Raw genomic sequence first — 23,512 nt, forward strand, 5'->3', positions numbered from 1 at the left:
TTGTGAATGGTGTGATAAAAAGGTTCTTTGGTCAAATTTAAGTTTGAGAACTACTGCAGTAAACAAAGGAAGCATCGGTTTCTTTACCACACGCATTGTTTTACCCTACTATGCCATTCTGACTTCCCAAACTGACAGAGTCGGTAGCCCTCCCCCAACTTAAGTTTTTGCAGCATGCCTGCTACCCTCTCTGAGGGGCCTGTTTTGGGAAAGGATCTTGTGTGACCCAGAGGCAGTAGAAAGATGTTAGCCACTAGAGGCTCCTAGAATGGGGACATTCCTGGTCCTGTTAGCAACTGCTTAAGCTGTCACAAGTTTCAACAGGATGTGCCATCATTTTATCCAGGTCGTTGGGCTAGTGGCTCTGATAATAGGGATGAGGATTGAACCTGAGATCTTGCCCCAAAGAGTTGAGGGATAATGGCCGTCCCAAAATGGGAAGCAGGCCTTCATCCCAGCTTTGTGGGTCTTTACTAACCAGCCCCCTGGGGGGGACAGTGGAGTTCCTGGGGTGACGTCCTTGGGGGGGATGCAGTTTCTCACTCCCCCTGCTGCAGCCCCCTCACTGGGTCTTCTTCTCCCACACAGCCTCCAGCCCAGGCTGCGTGCTATGGCTCTGGCCCACCTGTCCAGCCTGCCCCCAGGTGGACGGCCCAGCCACCTAGACCCTTGAGTGAGTGATCCAGCCCCTTCCACCCATGAGTGTGGGACCCATGGGGTAGTGTGTAACATAGTGGTTAAAGAACACGAGTTTTGAGGTCAAGCCTGGCTCTGTCACTTCCTAAAGTGTTCATCTGGGTGGGTAACTTCCTCTCTGAGCCTCAGTTTCCTCTTCCGAATGTGGGCCTGAACGAGATATATGTAAGCGCACCAAGCACAGTGCTGACCCTGTAAAAGGCTCGCATTATCTTCAGTCAGTTCGCATTATTTTCAGTCTGATTTGTGGCTGAAAATTCTTGCGAAGCTGAGAAGATGAAACTCCTTTGGCCGTGTTGCTGATGAATGGCCCTTCTCTAAGAGTAAAGGTCACCTGATTTGAAACTGTCTGCGGGGACAAAGGGGTGTGATCATGATGCTTGGGGCTCTGGGGAGACGGGAATTGATTTGTAATAGGAAATTGCCACACCCCCTCCCTGGAGTTGGGGGTCTGCCTGACCAGTTGAATTCACTCATCTTCCTGCTGTGAATGTTCTGGTTCCCCTTCCTCACCCTGGAACTGTCAGGGGGTGGTGTGCTACTCTGATTAATGATCCCCCGTCCAGCCAACCTTTCTCTTTCCATGTTCTCTGTACCACAAGCCACCTACTCTCCAGCTGCCTCAATGGCCTGGTCACCAGCCACGTCTCAGCGCTCCCCGACCCACATCAGCAGTGTCAAGAAGGCCTCTACCCAGGAGCCACACCAGATGTCCTACACTCAAACAGTGGGTGAGTGTAGGCAGGGCTAGAGGAGTGGGTGTGCAAGGGGGCTGGGGCTGGGGCAGGGGCTTGGTGCTGGGTTGGCACTAGCAGGGAGTTCGAACCAGCCTCCATGGTGACCTTGCCATTCACCCTCTTGGAGAGCAGGGCTGACTTTGAGGCTGTATAGCACAGTAGTTAGTGTGGACTCCAGAGTCTTGCAGGCCCAGTTCCTGGGGTTCACTTACTCTGTGGCCTTGCTAACTACTATTATCGGATTGCCTCATCTTTAAAATGGGATGAAAACAGTTTTCCCCTTTTGTTGTGTGGGTGAATGAGATCATAAGTGTAGGGGCTTAGCATCGGATCTGAACTTAGTAGGTTCACAACAACAGCTATGAACAAGGACATAGATTTTGACTAGAGGCAAGCATGTGTGGCAGATGTTTGTGCATCTATGTGCTGCGAGTTCTATATGAATGCTCGTCTCTAGGCCTTATCACTTCAGGTTGCTACCAGGCGCTAACATCCCTGCTTATTTCTTACAGCCAACATTGGTACCCAGACCTCTGGCCTTGGTGAGGCAGGATGCTCTATGCCAAGTGAGCCTCTCCTGACACAGAGATATTCCTTGGAAACGCCCAGCACCCATGAGGTAAGCCTGACCCAACTGCCCTCTTAATCTGGGCTCCGGGGAGACGGGGGCGGAGGGGCGGGGGGTGCTGGCTAGAACCTTGGCTAAGGCATTGACCCTTTTCTGGACCTTTTCTTGGCTTATAAAGTTTCGCTTATTAACAACGTACAATGAAAAAGTGATCACCCTTACTAACAGGAGGGAAAGGGCCAGGACCACGTTTTATTAGTTACGATTTGCTTTGCCTGGGTTATTATCAAAATTAATTTGGATTTCCTTAGTACTTATGTGTTGAGCAGCAAGGATGTGATTAATCAAAATAGAACTGAAAATATCTACTGTCATTATAAGTTTAAGGGCTGTATATTTATCTCCCTGTACCCCCCAAAAAAGTCTCAAACTCAGCATTTTCATCTTCTGTCTAGAATTTCACTGTGTATGCTTTGAACTATTTCTTGCAAAATGAACAAGAGTAGTCATTAAAGGGCAAATGCTCTTAACATTATCAAGATGTGAAAGGGCCAGAAGTATGGTGGAAATATGGCCATAAAAGCTACTGGATCAAAAGTGCTTTTTTGGCACAAAGTGATTAGTAAGGTGTGGCTTCGTTTGGCAACATGGACTGGGGACCTTTAGAGGTTCGTAGCACAATGGAAAACATCTACGTCAGAGTGTAACTTTGTCGTCCAGCCCACCGTGCCCTTGTTGGGGACTCTGTCCCACCCAGTTGTCCATGCCTTGCCCCCTGCTCCCCTCTTCCAGAGCCTTCCTGGAGGCCTGTGCTCACCTGACAGGGTTAAATGTTTCGAGGCCTAGCCCATCTGTGTTGGTTAAGGGATGTGTCCCCGGCACCATGTGCAGGTCCAGGAGCCTGCTGTGTGCCTCCCCGGACAGGAACCCCTGACCGTGTCCATGCTGGCCGCAGCACCACTGCACAAGCAAAAGCAGATGATAGGTGAGTGGCTGGTTCCCCTGCTCTGGAGCAGAGGAGGGGGGCTGAGAGCTGGCTAGTCTGATGGGGAACACCAAGTGGAGGGCAGACATGAGGACAGCATCTAGCTTTGTCACTGACCTGGGTGACCTTGCCCGAGTTGGGTCTGTAACTAGACCCCATTCTCTCTGCTGGGTGACCTTGCCCGAGTTGGGTCTGTAACTAGACCCCATTCTCTCTGCTGGGTGACCTTGCCCGAGTTGGGCCTGTAACTAGACCCCATTCTCTCATCTTAAAATACTGGTCAAATGAGATGTTCCTGACGTTTCTTCAGCTCTGCTGTACTTGACTTTGACTTAGGCTGGGAGAGACCCCAGATGTGGGGAGATCAGGGGTCAGGAGGAGGAGTATGGTTTTGGGTTTCTGCTAGGACATGGCCCCTAAGGTGGGTGTTGCAGTTCCTCACACCTCCCCTGACTGGGAAGAAGCTGTTGCCAGATTTCATCAGCTTCCCCAATGGTGCCCGTTACAGGGAGGTGGTAAATAAACGTGCATTGGGAAAATGGACCACTGGACCCTGACTTCCTGTGCAATTCATCCCGTGTCTGTGACAGGCCCTCCTCAAGGGTGCCACTAACTGTTGAATGAATGAACAAGCTAGTGGTTGGCAGGTTCTTTTCTTCAAGTCCACCAAGATCTCCTAACCCTTCTCTGTAGGCCCCCACTGCCACCACCCCATTGTTTCCTCCGCTCACTTGGCGTTTTGCCACTTTATTACCTATACCTCAAAGAAAAAGTCTCAGTGGGCTTAATGGAGGCTGAGGGCTCTGTTAGCAGTTCCTTGTAAACATCTGCGCTTTCATCATGAGAAGATCTCTCCCCTCACACTCAAGGCACCCCAGCACTCCAGCCTGGCTAGACCCTCCACATAATTGCCAAAATGGGCTGACCACCAACACTAGGCCCTGTCATTAGAAGTACCTGAATGGTGGAAGGTGAATTTATCTGGTGTATTTGGCTCCTCCCTCTCCACCCACCCCCCCAAAAAAAAGTCAGGTTCAACATTATCATATCCTGTCTAGAATCTTAGTGTGTATTTGGAACTATTTCCTGCAGAATGAACAGGAGTAGCCTTTAAAGAGCAATCACCTTTGTATCAGACCCCATGCAACTACTTTATATCTAGCATCAAATATGATGCTGCAGACTGACCTCCAAAATGGGGTTTGCTATGCCCACTTCATTTGGGAAAGAGGCTGCTGGTCACCAGGTTAAGTAAGAGGACAGTCTGGAAGGAGCAGTTCGGGGATAGCCAACCAGATGCCTCACTGCTCCATTCCACAATACCGCCCCTGGGTTGCTGGGATATCAGCCAGGTGTGTGTTCATAAGCCATCAGAGGCTGTTCCATTCAGGTGAGCGTCTCTACCCCCTTATCTACAATGTCCACACTCAGCTGGCGGGCAAGATCACAGGCATGCTGCTGGAGATCGACAACTCCGAACTGCTGTTCATGCTGGAGTCTCCAGAGTCCCTCAATGCCAAGGTGGGCTGGGGCGTGGGTGGCAGAGCGCCCTGAGGGCAGGAGGAGAGCTAAGGTGGCTCCTAGATGAGACAGCAGGCTGCTGCTTGGACAGATGAGGTTTATCTTCTTGCTAATACCTGCAGAATCTTGGAGTGGGATAGAATCATAGATGATTCTCTGCAGCTCCATAGGCAAGGTTTTGGCATAAGGAGCTGTGTTCTGTAAGGGTTATGATTTCCCCAGCTATCCAGCAGTGTACATCTGTCTTGAGAAGGTGACTGTGGGTTTCTGTCCTGGGAGCTGGCAAGCAGCAGCCAGATGAGGGCTCTGCAGAAATGCTGTGGAGGGAGGGGAACTCTTGTCTTTAGCATGCTGAGGCCTGGGGAGGTCAGGGCTCTCCTAGGACGCTGCTAGGGCAGCTGCACTAAGTCCCTCCCACTGTCCCACAGGTAGAAGAAGCTTTGGCCGTGTTGCATGCAGGCTCACCAGACCACGGAGGAGGAGCAGATGAAAGTGAATGTAATTGAACCCAGGTGGGTGGGTGGGGTTGAGAGGAATGGTGACAGACGTAGCTGAGCCCAGAAGCACTAAGGAACTGGGCAGGGGCTGGCTGGCTTTCACAAAGTCCCTGAGAACCATGTGTGACACTGCTTTCTCAGGGGGGAGCTGTGAGGATCAAAGGAGAGGACAAGCTGTGTGACTGGAATGGGTGTGGACTATCAAAGGGGAGGAGGTGTTCTCTTGCTAGCTGCCCGCCTGCCTTACTCATAATAGGCCTGGCTTCCCCTGGCACTGCCTGGTTCCTTTCTGCCTGCCTGAAGGCCTGGCTTGGTATAGCCCCTGTTCTTAGTCGGGAGACCAGGTGTCTGCCATACTTGAGAAACATTTAATTTTACTTTTTTGTCCTCAGAAAATGGAATCCTCACTCCCTTGGCTGACAAGAGAACAGCGTTCCTGCTCTTGGCTCTAAAGCCCTGTGAACCATAACTTATTTCCTAGTTGGGCTGTATCTGTACCTGAGCTCTGTATGTGGAACGAAGGCTGTCACCCAGCCAGCCCATTACCTTTTTCTTTTTTTACTTAATTTATTGGGGTGACACTGGTTAACAAAATTATAGAGGTTTCAGGGGCACAATTCTACAGCACATCAACTGTTCACCACCCCAAGTCTCTGTCCATCAGCATTTATCCCCACTACACCCTCCTTCACCTTCCCCAATCCACTACTCCGCCTCCCCGCCCCATTGCCATTGCTTTGTGCATTAAAAGTGCTGCAAACTGGTTTGTCTTCCAGGAGGCCTTCTTGGGTGAGGGAGGTGTGGCAGAGCAAAGGGTAGGCCTGACTGGGTTGGGGCTTTGGTTGTAAGGAACAGAAACCTGGATGAGCGCTGAAGTACACAGAGGGTGTGGACAGCAGCACGGAACGGCTGGGCATGGGGCAGCAGCTACCACCCGCCAGCGTGCAGTGGATGGATAATTGGTTGTCATCACGCAGCACCGAGAAGCTGAAGCTGCAGGTGCCCACACCTGGATGCCTGGCTTGAGTACCTGCAGTGCAGGGAAACACCCTGGAAGCAGCAATTGCTTCTAGGCTCTGGACCAAGGGATTGTGTAACATAAAGAACCCTTGTGGAAATGCTGCAGGCTGCCTTCTGGGTCACGATTTTCCTCCCCTGTAGGGAGGGAAAAGCTTCTTGAGGTTGTAATGGTCTCAGCTTCTATGTTTTCATTAGTAAATCCAGATACTTGCCTTCTAGACCTCAAGAAGAGAAAGTCAGTCAGTCGTGACTGGATGTCACCACTAAACCTGCCTCAAATCAGGTAAGAGGCATGCCTGCTTAAGAGGGGGCAGTAAGAGGGTACAGCTCCCCGCTTTGAAATGGTCCCCTGGCCATGGCGTTTGTGGACTCTAAAACCCGCTTCAGCTCGAAGGCCCGGTTGCTCAGCAGACTCCTCCCTCAGAGGTTGGGAGCAGCGTGCTAACACTGCTCAGCACTGAGTGACGGGCAAAGGGATGAGGAAAACCCTCTGTCTGCTTTGTTTTATGGAATCATCAAGGTATGACTCCATTAAGAGGAAAACAATTGAACTAAGACACAGGCCAGGAAAGGGAGGCAGCCCTTAGTTCTGGCTGGCTGCCAGCCCGTGTTTTGTGAACCAGAGTGGCACTTTCTGGTCTCTGTGCTCCCATTGAGGGTCTTTACCCTCCCCTCTTCACCAGCTAAACTCCCACCTTAGAACTCAGTTCAAACTTACTTCCTCAGGGATCCCTTTCCCTGAGGTCAAATCTCCCTTTAGCAGGGAAAGTACTGTGTAATGACTCCTCTAAAATGTGTAAGTTGGCCGTAGTTTTACACTTGTTCCTGGGATCATCTGATTAATTTCTCACTGTCCCAATAGACTGTCAGCCCTCTGAGACCAGGGACCATGTCTACTCATTCATGGTTTTCCCAGCAATATGGGGCCTGGTCCAAGCAGACATTTCAGTGAATGATTTGTTCAATGATTAGCTGAATGCTAATCGAAAAGTGGTAGCTTTTATTGTTGTTATTGCAAAATTTTCAGCACAAAACTGAAAAAAGCATAAATGAAAGTACAACAGACATTTTTGTAGAAGAAAAATGTTTAATCGCTTAAACGCACAGTTCAACAAAACCGAGTCAGTTCAGTTCAAATTAACTTCGTATAACAAAGAAATAAGAAGCCTGGAGGGCCACTGTTGGGGTCAAAAATCCCTGCCCAGAACAGAAGGTCACTGACTTCAAGGAGGCCTTTCTTCCCACCCACATTCAGGAGAAGTGGCCACCTCTGGGCTCCTGACACAGCTTAGGCACCTCCATGCAAGCAGCAGCACAGAGCCCCAGACAAAGCCACCCAAGGGTCAGGGTTCTGCATCCCTACCAAAGTGGGGCCTGGCCAAAAAGGGCTGGAACTCAGAACACAGGGGACTATGCCAAGGACAGGGCAGGATGGCAGCCCTGGAGAACCAGCTCAACAGGCTGCTTTAGGTGTGGATGGGCCAAGGTTTTCTAGTCCTGTGGCCCCCCCCCCTCCACACCCCCAGCTTAGTTTGCTCATGAACCACAGTCAGGTGGGTCTGGTGACACTCATAGGGCAGCATTCAGTCTGGAGCATGCTCGGGGCAGGGACAGGGCCCAGTGCTTTGCTGATAAGGACCTGTTTGTGTGATCTGCTAGCTGTCCAGGCAGGGGGATGGAGAACAGGGCTTCGGCATAGCAGGGGACCTTTCCAGCAAAACAATGTCTGTTTTTTGCTACACTGAGCTTAATTTGAACAAAGCCTCTTAAGGGGTAGGAGGCTACTCCTGCTTTGTAGGGCAGAGGGAGGGTGCTTCAGAGCTCACTTGGGGGCATGCTGGGTCCCAGAAGCAGACACAGAGGAAGTCATCCAGTGGAGGTTTTCTGCTGCCCTTTTGGGATTTTAGTTTAAGTTCTGGTTAACTTCTTGCTGCAACTTCTGTGCAGGGACATTCTTAGGCTCGATTTTCAGGAGACTGTTGATGTCTGCAAAGCTGGATTTATAGTCCTAATAGAAGAGAGAAGGAAGGGTGTGGGGATGGCACCATGACTGAGGTGAGATCAAGCGGGGTAGGAGAGTGGGGGGAGACAGATGCTGAGACGAGAGGCTTTTCAAACCCCAGCATACAGGTCTGCAGAAGCTGCCTGGGCCCCCGGATGAAAAGGGATGTAGCAGACACCACCTCACCTTGACCACAATCTGGAAGTGCCACCACAGGCACAGATGCCTGTAGCTTAGTTGATGAGGATCTTCTTACCTTGAGTGCCTTATAGGCTTGAGCCCGTCTGTAAAATGCCTTCACATTCTTCCCATCCAGCTTGAGGGCTTCTGTGCAGTCCTTCACCGCTTCTTTGTACTGCTTCAGGGCCAAATAGCAGAGCGCTCTGACAGGGAAGATGGTTCCGAGGTGTCAGTCACTTCTTAGGGGCCACCCAGAACCGGAGGTAGTTTGAGGAGGGATCTTGATTCACTGAACACCTACTCTGTGCTGCTTACTTTACATGTTCTTCAATCCTCTCACCAACCCAGCCCCTTTCCACAGGTGAAAACGCTGGCTCAGCGGTGAAACGCCTTGCTCAAGGTTCTACCACTACTGAGGGGCAGACCTGGTACTCAACCCGGGTTCTCCTGCCTCCAGACCCTGGCCTCACTGAGCTCTAGCATTTTGTCTACCTCACATTCCCATACTGTGCTCTTTCAAGCAAAGAAAAGGTTTCCTGAAACCTCCCCCGTGACAGATTAAAAAGTTACCTGCCTTAAGAAAAATACTGGGCTTTAATTAATGATATGTATGCTGATGTGTTAGGGGCGAGATTTATAGGTGTCTGCAACTTTGAAAAGCATAAAAAATAACATGGATCAGTAGATGGCTAAATAGTGATAAAGCAAATACAACAAAATGTTAATTATGAAGTTAGATGATAGGAATATGGTTGTTCAATGAAAAATCTTTCAACTTATATTTTGAAAATGTTCAAAATAAAATGTTGGAAAAAAGTCATGCGCATCCATCCAAGCCACTCTGCACCTATGGGGTAAAAGTGTGTTTATCTTTCTCACTCAATTCTAGTCCTTTCTCCAAAGACAGTCACTAAAAACGGATGTCTTGGAGCTCAGTATGGAAGTCCATCCATTCTACCTCATCGTTTTGAACGGGTACAAAGTAGTCACTTAGTTGTATGTACCTATTTTTTTTTTTTTTTTTTTTCATTACAAAGCAGTCTTGAAGATAACATGAGTGAGTGAAAGGAACCCAAGCTTTGGAGTTAACAAGACCTGGCTTCAGTCACAACTCTACCATGTATGAGTTGTTTAACTTGTGCTTGTTAATTCACCTCTCCAAACCTGTTTTCTCAGATAAAATGGGACCATGACCTAAGCTGAAGAATTGTTGATGAGAAAATGAGTCTCCGGAGGTCCATGCAGGAGTTGGCCAGCTGTAGGGGCCAGGTACCTGAGTGGTGATAATCCACTTAGGTATCAGCTGCACTAAGAGAACTGAAGTGAGCCCAAGGTGACGCTCACAGGGCATATGCATGAGGTGGGGCATTGAGATGACGTCCAGGATGTGGTATAATTTTAGTCACAATGGATGGAAAATTCAGTTTTGTAGTTATCAGTCCTCTAAGTTAAATCAATAGAGTCAATGTAATCCTAAACAAAAGCCCAAGACACTCTTGGGAATTTGTCAATTGGTTTAGCTAGAAGAGCAAATCTGGGAAAATAGCCAGGGCTGCTCGGATTGAGAAGGACGAGGAAAAGACCAGCCTACAAGATATTATAAAGCAACAGTAATTAAAACTGTGACATAGACACATGTGCATGAAAATGGGTTACTAGAGGTCTCCAGCAACATGAGGTTTGAGCAAGGCCAGAGGAAGAGGAGTTAGGAGATGCTGCAGCACTCTTTTTCAAGTTAGCCTGCCAGACGGAGGCACCCCTGTTCCAATCAGCCAGGAAAACCACAGGTCCAAAATTTAAGCTTTCAGTTTGAAAGTTGTCTTTTCAATTCCTTAGGCAGTAAACTCTGTCCTGAACCGACATGAGGCTAGTCTTTCTTTTTTTGTTGTTTTGTTAATCCTCACCCGAGGATATTTTTCCTTGATCTTTTAGAGTGGAAGAAAGAGGGAAAGACAGATAAACATATCGATTGGTTGCTTCCTGCACAAGCCCCGACCAGGGCCTGGGCCAGGGAGGTGCCTGCAACCAAGGTACATGCCCCTGATGAGAATTAAACCTGGGACCTTTTGGTCCTCAGGCCTATCCACTGAGTCAAGCCGGCTAGGGCAAGGCTAGACTTTCCTTATACCACCACATGTGAACGTGAAATTTCCTTAAGTTTCACTGCAGAAATGCTAACAATTAACTTCACAAGCTGCCCCTGACCCTAAATGGTATGCGATTCAGTATATGGACCACATTACCTCACTAAAATCTGAAACACAGATTTGGATAAGGAAGGGTGAGCCTATAGTAGATCCAAGATCTTTGAACTAAAGAGTAACGTGGTGCAGGTGCAGGGTCTTCTACAGCACCGGGAGTCTCACCCCCAGGTTAGCCTGGACCCGTCTCACTCCCAGGCCAGGCGACAATGACTCCATATCCTGGGTTCTGCCTTGTGCTCTCAGGGCCAAAGTTTCCAATAGGAGGGTTTTGGAGAAGCCATGGGGTTGGAGCAGGGAAGGTGGAAAGGCTACAAGACTAGTGTTGAGGTTGTGTTTGTGTAGCAAGACATCGTAAATGAAAATACTGGGGCGGGAGGTTAACAAAGCCCAGGTTCCCCTTTGGCATCCCTCAGTTTCTCTCACTTTAAGAGAGTGAATGCCACTAACAATGCCTGCCTCATGGTGACCAAAATGAGTGTGAATGCATGTTCTGAGCTGTAACATACTGACTAAATGCTAGGGAAGAAGAGCCCACCGCAGTGCAAGAGAAGATTATGGAACGGAATAGCCAATGTCCTGAAATCCCCCAGGCCAGCAGCTGTGGGGAAGGTACCTGTTGCTGTACGTGGTGGACTCCAGGTTACTATACGAGAGGCTTTCACTGTACTTCTCAATAGCTTTCTTATGGTTTCCCTTCTTTACAAGCTCATTGCCTTCTTCCTTCAGAGCTCTGGCTCTCTCCACATCCCCAGAAGAAGGCACTAGATACAAATTCAGAAGAGGAAAAAACCATGGAGAGGTGCCAGACTGAGATCAGTGAGGTCTCTTCGGCATCGTCTAAGTCGTCCACAACCCTCCCCAGAGGTTTCCTATGCTGTTGTAAAGCGTCCTTCCTGAGCAATGATTCCCCCAATCAATGGCTTCTGGGAAATTAAACACAGTTTTTCATTCAGAAGAGGTTGAGGACTCCTGATATAAACATACTTATACATGCACATGATAACACATGATAAAAAGCACCTTGGGTTCTAGCCTTGGCACTACCACTTGGCAGGTGGAAGATCTTGTGTGACCTACCTTCTCTGTTGGATCAAATTTCCTCACCAATACAATGGGGGCAACACCTCCTCTACATAGGACTATTGTCAGGAGAAAATCTGAGACTATACGAGAAAGTGCAGAACCCCCTATGAACTTAAAGCAGGAGAATAACTAAAAATTTAAGCATCTGGTAAAGAAAGGGTGTAGCTCCCAGGCTTTCAGAAAGAGGAAGAGGAGTGCTATTCCTCATCATTGTTTTGGTTTGAGCCTCACCTAACATCTGCCCCAGCTTTCAGGGAGAAATAGGAGAGAGAAGGTGCAATCCATGCTGCTCGGCCTGGCCTCCAGGCCTGAATTATTGTTCCAGTCCCAACTACTCTATCACCTGCTATTTTTAAAACTACCTTTATAAAATAATATATATGACAAGGGTAACATTTTAGGAGTAAAACCAATACCCTCACTTTAATTAAGAAACAGAGCATTTACGGGGACTTTTGACACCCTATGGGCCCTTCCTCAAGTCAATCCACCCCTGGATGAAACCATTATCCCCACTTCTGTGCATCTGTCCCTTTTTTTGTTTTTGGTAGTTTACTATATACAATAGTATTTATAAACCACTTGTTGTTTGTTTTTGAATTTTATGCAAAGGAACAATTCTATGTATTCTTCTATAACCTTGTTTTCTTTTTCCCCTTGTTCAAAATTATATTCTTGAGATTGATCTGTGCTGATGCATATACCTATAGTAGCTCATCCATTCTCACTGCTGCAATACAATTGGTTTTCCATTTTCCTATTTATGGAGACCTGTGTTATTTCCAGTTTTGTTTTTTGCTATTACTAACATTCTGCTGTGAACATTCTTGAACATGTCTCCTTGTGCATATGTGTTTGAGTTTCTCTAAAAGTAGAGCCTGTAGGTTGCAATGTACACACAGCTTCAGCTTTCCCCTAGCTCTGCAACACACCACATGCTATAGTCTTGCTTACTCCCACTGTTCACCAGTTACACCGCATGCATTCCTCTCTAACTCTCCACTGTCTCTGCCAAGAATTCCTGTCCCTTCTCCCTTTCCCACCTGAAGAACTCACCCTTTAAGGCCCGGCTCAACCTATCACCTCCCACTGCCACCTCCTCTGTGAGCCTTTTCCTGACCCCCCGCTGAACACACATCAATTCTGATTTTGAACTCCCGGAGTACTAAAGACTCGTAAGCACTTGTTCTTACTCTGTATTTTAAAATGCTGTCTCAGTCTCTCATTAAACTGAGCTTCTGAGGGCCACTACGCCCATCCTGTGTCACACTGCTTAGCACAGGGCCTGGAACACACATGGCTGTGACTCTGAAAGAATGAAACAAATGGTAGGTGCACTGAAGCCATCTAGTTCATTAGCTCCCCACATTTTCATCCTAGGGAAGAGTGGGGAACAGTTAACAGGCTCCCACAAAACAGACCAAATGCTGCCTATGGCCAGATAGGTTTCCTCCTAGAAGGGGACAACGGCTACCATCCACGCAAGGCTCCAACCCTGACCCCTTCTGCACTGCTTCTCCTCAACACCTAGCTGCTGAGCTGGGATAATTCCATGGAGCATTATCAGCGCGTCCAGTGAGCCCCCACCTGGCCTCTTCATTTACAGTCGAGATGGACACTCTCCCGTGTAGGGCTACCTGTCTTTAACTTCCCTCCTTTTATTTCTTCTCCCCAGAGACTCACACAGTGCTCATGTTCCTGGGCAAGCAGAGCCCTCTAGCTGTGCAGGTGGGGCAGATGGCTTAGGGCTGAGCTCACCACAAAATCTCAGCCCTCAGTCACAGTGACTAGTTCAGGGAATGGCCTGTGACCAAACAGGCTGGAATAAACGGAGAAAAGGCGAGTTAGAGATTTGGGGGGAAAGAAACTCTCTCAGAAAAAAAGTTTTTCTCTCCCTCTGGGTCATGAGGCATGGTATATGGATGAGACCAGGAACTGTCATAGCTATTTTATTGTGAAGAGGGAAGCCCATCTGAAGACAAATCTGACTACACCAGTGGTCGGCAAACTGCGGCTCGCAAGCCACATGCGGCTCTTTGGCCCCTTGAGTGTGGCTCTTCCACAAAATACCACGGCCTAGGCAAGTCTATTTTGAAGAAGTGGTGTTAGAAAAAATTTAAGTTTAAAAAATTTGGCTCTCAAAAGAAATTTCAATCGTTGTACTGTTGATATTTGGCTCTGTTAACTAATGAGTTTGCCGACCACTGGACTACACCAAAGAAGAAAGTTGAGACAAGTACAGAGAAATGGAATCAGAGCCCGATAATGTAGTGAGCTGCTGGGTGAACCTTGCCTGAACCTGAACTCTGCATTTTTCAATTATATGAGCCAGTAAAATCTGTTATTTTTACCATGGTACATTTTCTGTTCTTGTAACCAAATCATCCAACATGATACTTCCCAAATGCTGACAGGAGAGAGAGGGAACCAACGCTGTGTACCTATGTGCCAGGCTAGGAGCTCAACGTGCCTTATATCACTTAATCCCTGCAGTGGGAGAGGTTTTCTCACAACCCTCCTTGTGGAGTTGAGACAGCCTCTAAGAGGTTAAGACATTTTTTGTTTTAATATTATTTTTATAACTCAGCTTAAACAAGGCCAATTTTTATAGGATTACTCTAAAGAAGTGGCTACAGGGAAACTGCAAAATTGAGCAGGAAGTCACAGCTTACCTCTGCTCTTGGCAGTTGTGTTTTCTTTGGATTTGCCTTTAGGTGTCTCTTTGTGGTATTCTGAATCCCACCTCTTCTGAGCTGAAACAGGCACCAAGGGGATAGAGGGCAGTTTCAGGCGCCACTCCGGCCCAAGTGAGTCCATGAGAGCTCTGGTCATTCTGGAAACAAAGGCAGGATTACAGAGAGGTTTAGGCTGGGTTAGGAAGATGTTCCTCCTCTCCTAAACCCAAAGGAGGTATATGAGAGTCAAAGTTATCATCTTCCCTCGATAACTCTTTATATCCTCCTGACATGCAGCAGGAGAAGAACATGAGTGCCACCCACAAAGTCGTCTCCGTTTAGCCACCATGACATTCCCTCCCTGCCTTGCCCTCGTTTGGTCAGACTAAGGTGGTGACCTGTTTGTTGCCTATTAAGGGTACTTAAACACTACCTTAACCCCAAAGCACCACACATTCCCCAGGGAAGGAGCATGTTTTATATTTTTTAACAGATCTATTATAAAGTCATGCAAGCACCTGATTTTGGATTTATGCTCAGGGATTTTAAAAAAAATGAAAACCTTATGTCATCTCAAATTTTAAAATCCTTCTGTCTTTCCCATTTCCCTAGGGCCTGAGATCTGGTCCCCTCCCACCTCTCCATCTTTATCAGTTGCCACATTCCCTCTTTAAATAAAAAACAAAAAACATTTTTTTATTGAGTTCAGAGAGGAAGGGAGTGAGGGAAACATCAATGATGAGACAGAATCATTGACTGGCTGTCTCCTGTATGCCCCCTACTGGGGATCAACCTGGACATGTGCCCTTGATGGGAACTGAACCTGGGACCCTTCAGTCTGCAGGCCAAGGCTCTATCCATAGCCAAACCAGCGAGGGCACCACATTCTCTCTTGATCCTTATGTTTAAGCCTCTGGACACGGCTGTCCTCTTCCTGGAACAATCTCTTCCACTTTCCAGTCCCTGTACCCACCTTCTAGGCCAGTTAACTTTCTCAAAATACTGCTCAGTGGCCATGTCCAATTTGTCAACTGTACTATAGCACCTAGCACATCATTACCTGGCACCCATCAAGATTCAGTAAGTATGTGTTCAATGAGTGAATAAAGCCAACTGTATGCCTTTTCTGCTTTTACAACCATATTCCTGTAATACTAGAATGAAAACAACACAATGATATCACTACAAATTCATGGTCTCTGACTAAGCCCCCAAAACTATTTTTATGGTCAGCCCAGCTATTTTAATCCTCTCATCTCTTCCACTCTGCTCCCTAACCCTCCCCCTCCAAATACAAACATACCTGCCCAGGTACCCAACCCTTCCTATGTCTCTCTTGTCACAACAGAAGAGCTGATAAAGCCAATCCCTCCACCTAATCTCTGGACCCCATTTCTTCCTGCCACACTCAGCCAGCATCTCCCTCTCCTGTATCTTCATGTTTCTCTCTGGTGACTCCAACTACCAGCATTTAACTCTTTCCTCACTTAATACAACCCCCCCTGGACAACCCTCTGCCATTACAGCTACACTCCTCTGCCATCTGATCCCTTTGAAACACTTCTACCAGAATCACCAGTGACTTCACTCCTCAACCCTTCGTCTACTTAAGCTCACCGAAACACCTGACACGAGTGACAGCTTCATCCTTCTGGAAATACTCCTTCCCTTGTGACACTAAATGCTTCAAGTTTCCTCCTATCACTCCAGCTGCTATTCTGTAAGTCCCTGAAATGCTAGAATTTCTCAAAGTTCCAACCTCTTCTTCCTACATACTTGCTGTGTTCTTTCCCCCCACAACCTCAATTCACCTCTACACTGATAACCCTCAAATCTGTATGTCTGGCTGGTATTTTTCTCCTTTGCTCCAAATCTATGTAAACACCCACTGCCTTCCTTACCTCTCTAGTCTCATGTCCCCAAATCATCTCCAACACAACTTGTCAACCCCCTAGTTTCTCTTTTATTTTTCCCTTCTCACCACCGCAACCACCAAAACTTGGTGAAATACTCCCTAAATGTCCTCTGAATGGTCCACTGCTCTCTATCCACTGTCTCGACCATCTCTTCTGCATTAGTGCATGCCCCCTTCCCAGCCTGTTCTTCCACGTAATCCTTCCACATGACAACCAGTGAGCTTCTCTCAAATCTGCTCATTTTGCTCCCCTGCTTAAGGGTACTTCTCTCTCAAATCTGCTCATTTTGCTCCCCTTTCATGATGCCTCACTCTGCTTGGGTTAAGTCCAAGCTCCTGAACACCAAGCTCTTTGTGATCTGGCCTCATCATCCACCCATGCAGCACCATATGAAATGGACTTCTCACGGGTTCTGGAGGACATCACACTCACTCACTCTTGCACAGGCTGCCCTTTTTCCTGGCTGGCCTTTGGCCCCAGAGCTCTACTTATGTCTGCCTCAGCTCACCTCCACTCTGGCTTCCCCCTAGCTGGCTACGTGCCTCATTTCCGCTCCTACTGCACCTGTGCTGCCTCATCCCTTATAGTGTGCTTGCTTATTACTGATAGGTTTTCTCCATGAGACCAGAAGCTCTATCAGGGCAGGAAGAGGTATGTCTTGGGCATCAGCCCAGGCCCTAGTGCAAAGTCTGGCACACAAGTGGCAGAATTTGTTGAATGATAGAAACAAGGAGAGGTAGAGAGAAAACAAGTAAAGCCAGAAATGACACACAAATATATAAAACCCTAACAAGGGTTTTCTATGAGTGTGGTGTTTGGCTTTCTAGAGGCCCATGCAAAGAAGGGTAACATGATCAATGACGCCAATGAGGACATCCATGAAATGTCAATGGCTGAGGGGCCTTGTGAAGGGGCCATAGTACTATATATTGAACCATATCCACAAGCAATATCCCTATAGCCTTGTGTCTGAGCTGCTTGTGCTTGGGTCTTACTTTCCCCACTCTAGTTAGCTCTTTGAAGCAAGTGGTGTCTGTATCTCTTTTTCCTATGGAACCTGACACACCACCTTCAACAGAGCTCAACAAATTACTACTATGTGAATGAATTTAAGCACCTCGGCAAAAACAAACAAAACGAAATCCAATTCATCAATCCTGACCCCTTAACACCTACCAAATATGATAGCAAATTCTCCTTCCACACTTGCCAATAAGGTCATTAGGAATTTCTAAGCCTATCCCAAAGGGATCCTGCCAGAAGATGAGACAGTTTCAAACTAATGACAGAGGGAAGGCAGTTCCAGAGGGAATGCCCAAGGTGACCCAGGCTCACCTGTTGACGCCTTCCAAGGCTGACATCACACTGTCATCAATTTGCAGCACGGTCTTGTAGTCCACGTAGGCCAGGGGATACTTCTCCAGAGCCTCATAGGCCGATGCTCGCCGCAGCAAGGGCTTCATGCTGAAGGGAACCAAGGCCAGTGCTCTAGAGCAGGAGGCAGAAATGTCATCTGGCTGCTAAGTCACCAGGGCTCTCCCCACAGCCCGTCCAGGCAGGCTCAGCTACAGTATTCCGTAATATAGGGGTCATTTCTGGCACAGAGACACTTCTAAAAATGTCAAACCTTACAAGAGGGACTTTCCAACTTAGACTGAAGTAGAGAAAGGAAAGAGAGCAGAGTGCCACTAATACTGTGAAAGTTGTATGCACATGCATCAATTTTCATAGTTGCAATACCCCCAAAATCAAGAACAAGTACCTTGTACCTTTTATGCTTCTATGTGTTTCCAAAGAATGGTGGCCCAATGGGAATACCATAGAGGCTTTGGAGTCAGATGGAGTGGTGTTTGAATTCTACCTCTGCCATTAACCATGTGATCCCAGGCAAATCACTTACCACCTCAATTCTCTGCAGCCCAGTTCTAACCTGGCACTAATCAACTTAGCATAGGCTCCACGAGCACGCTCACCTCTCTCATCTATCACCAGGGCATGGATCTAGGGCAATGTCACAGGATATCAGATCTAAGAACATATTAAGGTATGCATCCTAGTTTAGTGATGGTGAAAGAGGCAACACCAGACTTGCCTGAAGAAGAAAGAAGTATGAAAAATAGTTTAATGTCCTCTATACCTGTCCATTGATGAATACCATTTCCTCCTTTCTCCTTGCTTCTTTTCCTCTCTTTCTCTCTCTACCTTCCTCTCTCACATATATATCCACCCCAGAAAAAACCTGGGCAAGCCACTAGCTAGTCTACAACTCTACCTCAACTCCAAGTCCCAAATCTCACAAAGGCCCACCTGTAAGTGCCCACCCTACTCCTTTTAGAACAGCAGAGCCAAGACTCCAAAGATACAAGACAGGAGCCAAAGAGATCAAGTATTCTCAGTGACCTGGGGACAGTGACACTTCCTAGTATCTATTACAGATGTAACTGGTGGGATCAGTCAAAGAAGAAACAGGCCAGATAAACCCAGCTTCCTCTTCTGAGCCCCTCAGGCACCCCAAAGTTTCCCTTGACTGCTTACGAAGTGCAATCTTTGATGCAATCTCTGCAGTTCCCATCCTTCAAGTGGCATGCTGCTCGGTTGGAGTAGAGAACACTTTCTTCTTTGTAGTCCGAAGAACCTGCCCAGGTGGAAACAGAAAACGTGAGATTAACCATTTGGGAAATGGATGCCTTGGGACACAGAGTGCATTTCACACTAAGAGCTCTCTGGGCTTTGGTAAAAGGGAGCAGAGATGACTGTAACCCAGAGGTCGGCAAACTCATTAGTCAACAGAGCGGCAAACCGCGGCTCGCGAGCCGCATGTGGGCATGTGGCTCGCGAGCCGCTGTTTGCCGACCACTGCTGTAACCTGATCAGGCTTGCTGGTTTGATAGGACTAAACTTGGTACCAGGCAAAAAATGAACATGAAATAGCTAGCTTCTGCCTCAAAGAAATCTATACTGGGTGTGTGTATTAATTTTATTACAAAAAAACATGTAAACATACAGATCTTGCAACACAGAAATCCACACCTGAAACCTATATGTTCATGTTGACCAATGCCACCCCAATGAATTTAATAAATAAAGCCATGGTTCCCCCACCTCCACCCCAAAAAGAAAACATGTAAATCATACAAAGAAAAAGAAGACCGAGACTAATTCTACCTGCTCAAATCAGACAGGACTTTGCTAGGGGAAAATCCCCTGGTTCTGGCAGGACTAAGGAGAACTTAATCGGGGAAGGACTCAAGCTCCCCAATGGGGAGGAGATTTTTCAGACATTTCTCTAAGGGCAGTCCTCACCTTCAGGAATATAAGAAGCTCATGTCCTTTTTATTGTGGCCACAATAATTTTCAGTTTTAAAAATATTTTTTCAACCACTGCGTACCCACTAACTAGCATGGGCCGTAGTGAAAAAATAAATAAAAAGGAAACTATTATGTGTTGACCCAGTAATTCCACTCCCAGCTATATACCCAAAATAATTGAAAACAAGTTCTCTTTTAAAAATTGTAAAACATGCAGAAAACAGTATAACGAATACTTAGTATCCATCACTAGACCTAGCATATATTAGTTTCCAACCTTTAAAATTTTTTTATATGGCTAACACTCCACTCATCCCTATCCTTTCCCCTTTGTTCTGTTCCCAGAACCCCAGATGTCAGCACAATCCTGAAGTTGGTATATAACATTCTCATCCATGTTTGTCTATCTTTATTATATATGTAATCACAGGTAAGATATTTTATATCTTTTAAAGCTTTTCCTAAGTGGCACTCTATCCTTCTGCAACTTGCTTTTTTCTCTACGTATGTTACCATATTGATGCATATCTTTCACTCAATACCAACAATAACAAACAATAACATAATAACCTTTTTCCTTATTTTGCCAGGCCCTGAGGGAGACAGCAATGTACAGAGATAAGTAAAATATATCCTTGCCCTTAAGGAGCAAGTACAAGCACTCAAGACCTGTAATCCATCTCAAGTCCCCAGAACATGGGTGCTCAGCAGCAGCAGTGGTGTGGTGGAAAGGGCATCAGAACCTGCAATCCAGCCTGTGATACTGCACAAGTCACTGACTCCCTCTGATATGTGCTCACCTATCACATGAAGGTATCACTTCACATACTTGCTAGAAGGGTTCACTGTGTTAGGTTGATCCCTGGTTTTATTTTGAAACAGAAAAACTAATTAGAGAAATCAAGGGATTTGCCCATAGATTATCTAGAAATGGATAAGAACCAAACTCTGGTCCCCTACTAAATCTAGATACCATGCCATCTCTTCTAGGGACGCAGAATGAAGCCATACAAAAGCAAATGCTATTCCAGGCAGGCTAGGGTTGGATGAAAGAAAATGTGCAGAAGTATCAATATTTCAGATTATTCAGCGACCTCAAGTGAGGTTGAGAGGAGCAGGTGGGCCTAAAAAAGAGTGTTCTAGAACAAAAGAAGGGGGCAAGAGTAGTCTGAAACTGCAAAAGTTCAAACAAAAAAAGACTACAATTTGCAAAGGATTTGGGGAGAAGTCTAGCAAAATGATTAAAAACTTGGGAATGAGACCCATATTAAAATCCTGCCTATGACATGTCTTCATCGTATAATCCTGGGGCAGGCCAATTTAACTCTTCTGGACTCCTCATCTATAAAGTGTCTTTTTGTTGTTGTTGTTGCCAGATGGCAGCATTTTATGGTTTTATTAACACAAATACAATGTGCACACATCTGTCTATTCATTGTCTTTGCTGAGCAGTCTGGCACTGGGATTGGCAGTTGGGCTTTTCCACAAAGGCTTTGCGGTTCTTTGAGGAGACGTTGTGAGCAATCTCAGCACAGTAAGATTTACTGCACATCAGCAGCGCTTCAAGCTCCTTGACATTGTGGACCAGAAATTCCAAAATCCACTGGGCAGCACGTGCTTTGATTTCTTGTTGCTCCCATAACTAATGCTGGGCATCAAGATCTGGCCCCTGAACCTTCTGCACACTCTGTTGTCCATTAATGCCTCTGGGTTTCTGCCAGTTCCACTTAATTTTGACATAATTGGTCTGACTGGTGTCGGATTAACTTCTTGATCCTCTTTTTGACGATCTTAGGTTTCACAGGTGGTCTGTGTGGAGTGGCTGTTAACCTCCGTAGGCAGTGCCGAGGAAGAGTATAAAGTGTCTTAGTCATAGGTTAGTATAAAGACATAAAGGGATAATGTCTACAATGTCTAGCACACAGTAAATCACTCAACAAATGCTAGCCAAAAAAAAGTGAGAAAGAAAAGGCAAAGGGAAATGGGTACTACAGAAAAGGGATTTCAGTGAGGGCTCCTTGGTAAGACACTTGGGAGAAGAGGTTTTGGGCAAAGGGCTGTTGACATGAGCTGGAGTCTGGGAGAACGTGTAAGAATATGTTACTCCTCTGTTAAAAACTCTCTGAATAAAACCCAAACTCCTTACCATGACCTATTGCGTAAAATGTCTACACAATAAGGTTCTGCCTGTATGATGGACCTCATCTTACTTCTCCCTCCACTAGCTCAGTAGGCTTTGGCTCCTGGAACACACACCATGCTTCTTCGCCTAGGTGCCTTTGTGCAGGCATACCTCAGAGATATTGTGGGTTCAGCTCCAGACCACCACAACAAAACAAGTAATCTTTTTGTTGGTGGAGGATCTTGTCTTCCACTTGTAAAAAATCACAACATCTGTGAAATACAATAAGAGGATGTATGCCTGTAATTGCAGTTCCCTCCAACTGAAATGCTCAGCACCCAAAACTGTGCACCTGGCTTCTTCTCATCATTCAGACGTCACCTCAAATGTCACCTCTTCAAAGCTGTCCTTGACCCCCCATTCTAATGGAGCTCCCTACTCAACTCTATCATCACTATATTTGTCTTCTACGTACCCCTAATCGTTATTGGACAAGTCTTATTTACTAGCTTGAGATCCACCCCTCCCCCCAAAACAAGAATGTATGATCCTTGTGAGAAAGGGCCTTCTCTGTCTTGTTAGACACTCAGTACATACATCCTGAATAACAGGATGGGAGCCAATAGGACATTTAAAAAGCAGGCAACTCATACCTATCAGGATGGCCACTATCAAAAGAACAGAAAAGAAGTGCTGGTGAGGATGCTGAGGAGTTGGAACCATTATGCACTGTTGATGGGAATGTAAAATGGTGCAGCGACTATGGAAAACAAAACTACTATATATGATCCAGCAATCCCACTTCTGGGTATACATCCAAAAGAATTCAAGGCAGGACCTCGGAGATTAAAACAAACAAAAAAGTGGTATAGCCTTACAATGGAATATTATGCGGCCTTAATAAAAGAAGGAAATCCTGCCACATGCCGCAACATGGATTATAATGTCCTTTTCCAAATACCTAAAGTAGTTAAAATCATAGATACAGAAAGTGGAAAGGTATACCAAGGGCTGAGGGAGGGGGAATTAGTGTTCAGTGGGTATTGAGTTTCAGTGCTGCAAGATGAGAAAGTTCTAGCGATCTGTTGCACAATGATGTGAATAATATTATACACTTCACAGTATACTTAAAAATGACTAAGATGGTAAACTTAATGTTTTTACCATAACCAAAAAGTGATAAAAGAATCTATTAATATGAAAATGTGTTTCTGATCTGTCATTAAGTGAAAAAGAACCAGTAATAAAACCATGTGACTTTTTTTTTCCAAGGCGGAAGAAAGGGCCAAGGAAGTTTCTCGCAGGATGCCCACGCGGGGAACGGGCGGGAGGGCTGGTGGGCGGTCGGCCTCAGGGAATGGAAGCCCCAGGAAGGCAGGGGCGGAGCGGGCTCTGGGTAGCTGGGGTCGGGAAGCCGGGAGAGAGAAGCAGCCCTGGCGGAGAAAACGGGGGCCAGCGTGTACCTTGCTCCTGCATCACCCGCAGCGCGCGGCTGTAGAGCGTGGCGGCCTCGGAGAACTGGCCGTTGCGGAAGCTCTGGTTGCCGGCGGCGCGCAGCCGCTCCACAGAGTCTGAGAGTTTAGGGGCCATCCTGGGGTCCGGCGGCAAATGGCGGCCGCCTCCGTTCCCGCCGCCGAGTCTTGCGGAACGGCGTCCAGGGGAGGCACCGGCTGCGAGTGCTAGGTCCACGGGTAACCTGGCCGGGAGGGGGCGGGACAGAGCGGGCGGAGGCGCGGCCTGCGCGAACCGGTGGTCCGCGGTGCCGCCCTCTGCACAGGCGCATGCTCAGTGCGGGGCTAACGTTGCCGGAGCGCGCTCGGCCTCGAGCTGTGCGGGGTTCCTGGAGTTGCTAGGACGCCACGCGTGAAACAGTGCAAGAGGCCAGGTCTCTCTCTGCTCACACGCGCTTACATGCTAGTGGGACCTGTCAGGCAATTAACCCAGGAGCACATAAAGAGGAAAATACCATGTTATTATTAGTGCTGTAAGGAAAACAC

The 23,512-nt window shown here is 47.1% G+C and overlaps 2 protein-coding genes across 2 annotated transcripts in view; one reads left to right on the top strand and one right to left on the bottom strand.

Annotated features, from left to right (window-relative positions):
* PABPC1L (poly(A) binding protein cytoplasmic 1 like) overlaps window positions 1-19,755 on the top strand; it is a gene marked incomplete at its 5' end in the record, with an annotated part of 36,398 nt that extends 16,643 nt beyond the window's left edge. The window contains 7 exons of the mRNA XM_080683773.1: window positions 589-673; window positions 1,299-1,427; window positions 2,867-2,986; window positions 4,377-4,507; window positions 4,936-5,019; window positions 6,244-6,307; window positions 19,739-19,755. Of these exons, the coding sequence (XP_080539899.1) occupies window positions 589-673; window positions 1,299-1,427; window positions 2,867-2,986; window positions 4,377-4,507; window positions 4,936-5,013 (543 nt within the window). The 3' untranslated portion in view covers window positions 5,014-5,019; window positions 6,244-6,307; window positions 19,739-19,755. The remainder of the gene's footprint in view (window positions 1-588; window positions 674-1,298; window positions 1,428-2,866; window positions 2,987-4,376; window positions 4,508-4,935; window positions 5,020-6,243; window positions 6,308-19,738) is intronic.
* TOMM34 (translocase of outer mitochondrial membrane 34) lies at window positions 7,098-23,512 on the bottom strand. Its single transcript, XM_080685764.1, has 7 exons — window positions 22,979-23,512; window positions 18,620-18,719; window positions 17,420-17,572; window positions 14,166-14,326; window positions 11,024-11,171; window positions 8,283-8,409; window positions 7,098-8,032 (listed from the first exon to the last, which is right to left on the bottom strand). Exons 1-7 carry the CDS (start codon window positions 23,103-23,105, stop codon window positions 7,928-7,930), a joined length of 921 nt encoding a protein of 306 aa, XP_080541890.1. The 5' UTR covers window positions 23,106-23,512; the 3' UTR covers window positions 7,098-7,927.

This window comes from Plecotus auritus (assembly GCF_963455305.1).
Source record: "Plecotus auritus genome assembly, chromosome: 8".
Lineage (NCBI taxonomy): Eukaryota > Metazoa > Chordata > Mammalia > Chiroptera > Vespertilionidae > Plecotus > Plecotus auritus.

What these genes read in the sequence shown, in the direction of transcription:
- TOMM34 (XM_080685764.1), bottom strand. Translation starts at nt 23,105, where the DNA reads ATGGCCCCTAAACTCTCAGACTCTGTGGAGCGGCTGCGCGCCGCCGGC. An exon ending in TGCATCAAAGATTGCACTTC is followed by an intron (nt 17,573 to 18,619) that starts GTAAGCAGTCAA and finishes CTCCTGCTCTAG; the next exon opens with AGCACTGGCCTTGGTTCCCT. An exon ending in AAGCCTATAAGGCACTCAAG is followed by an intron (nt 8,033 to 8,282) that starts GTAAGAAGATCC and finishes CTCTTCTATTAG; the next exon opens with GACTATAAATCCAGCTTTGC.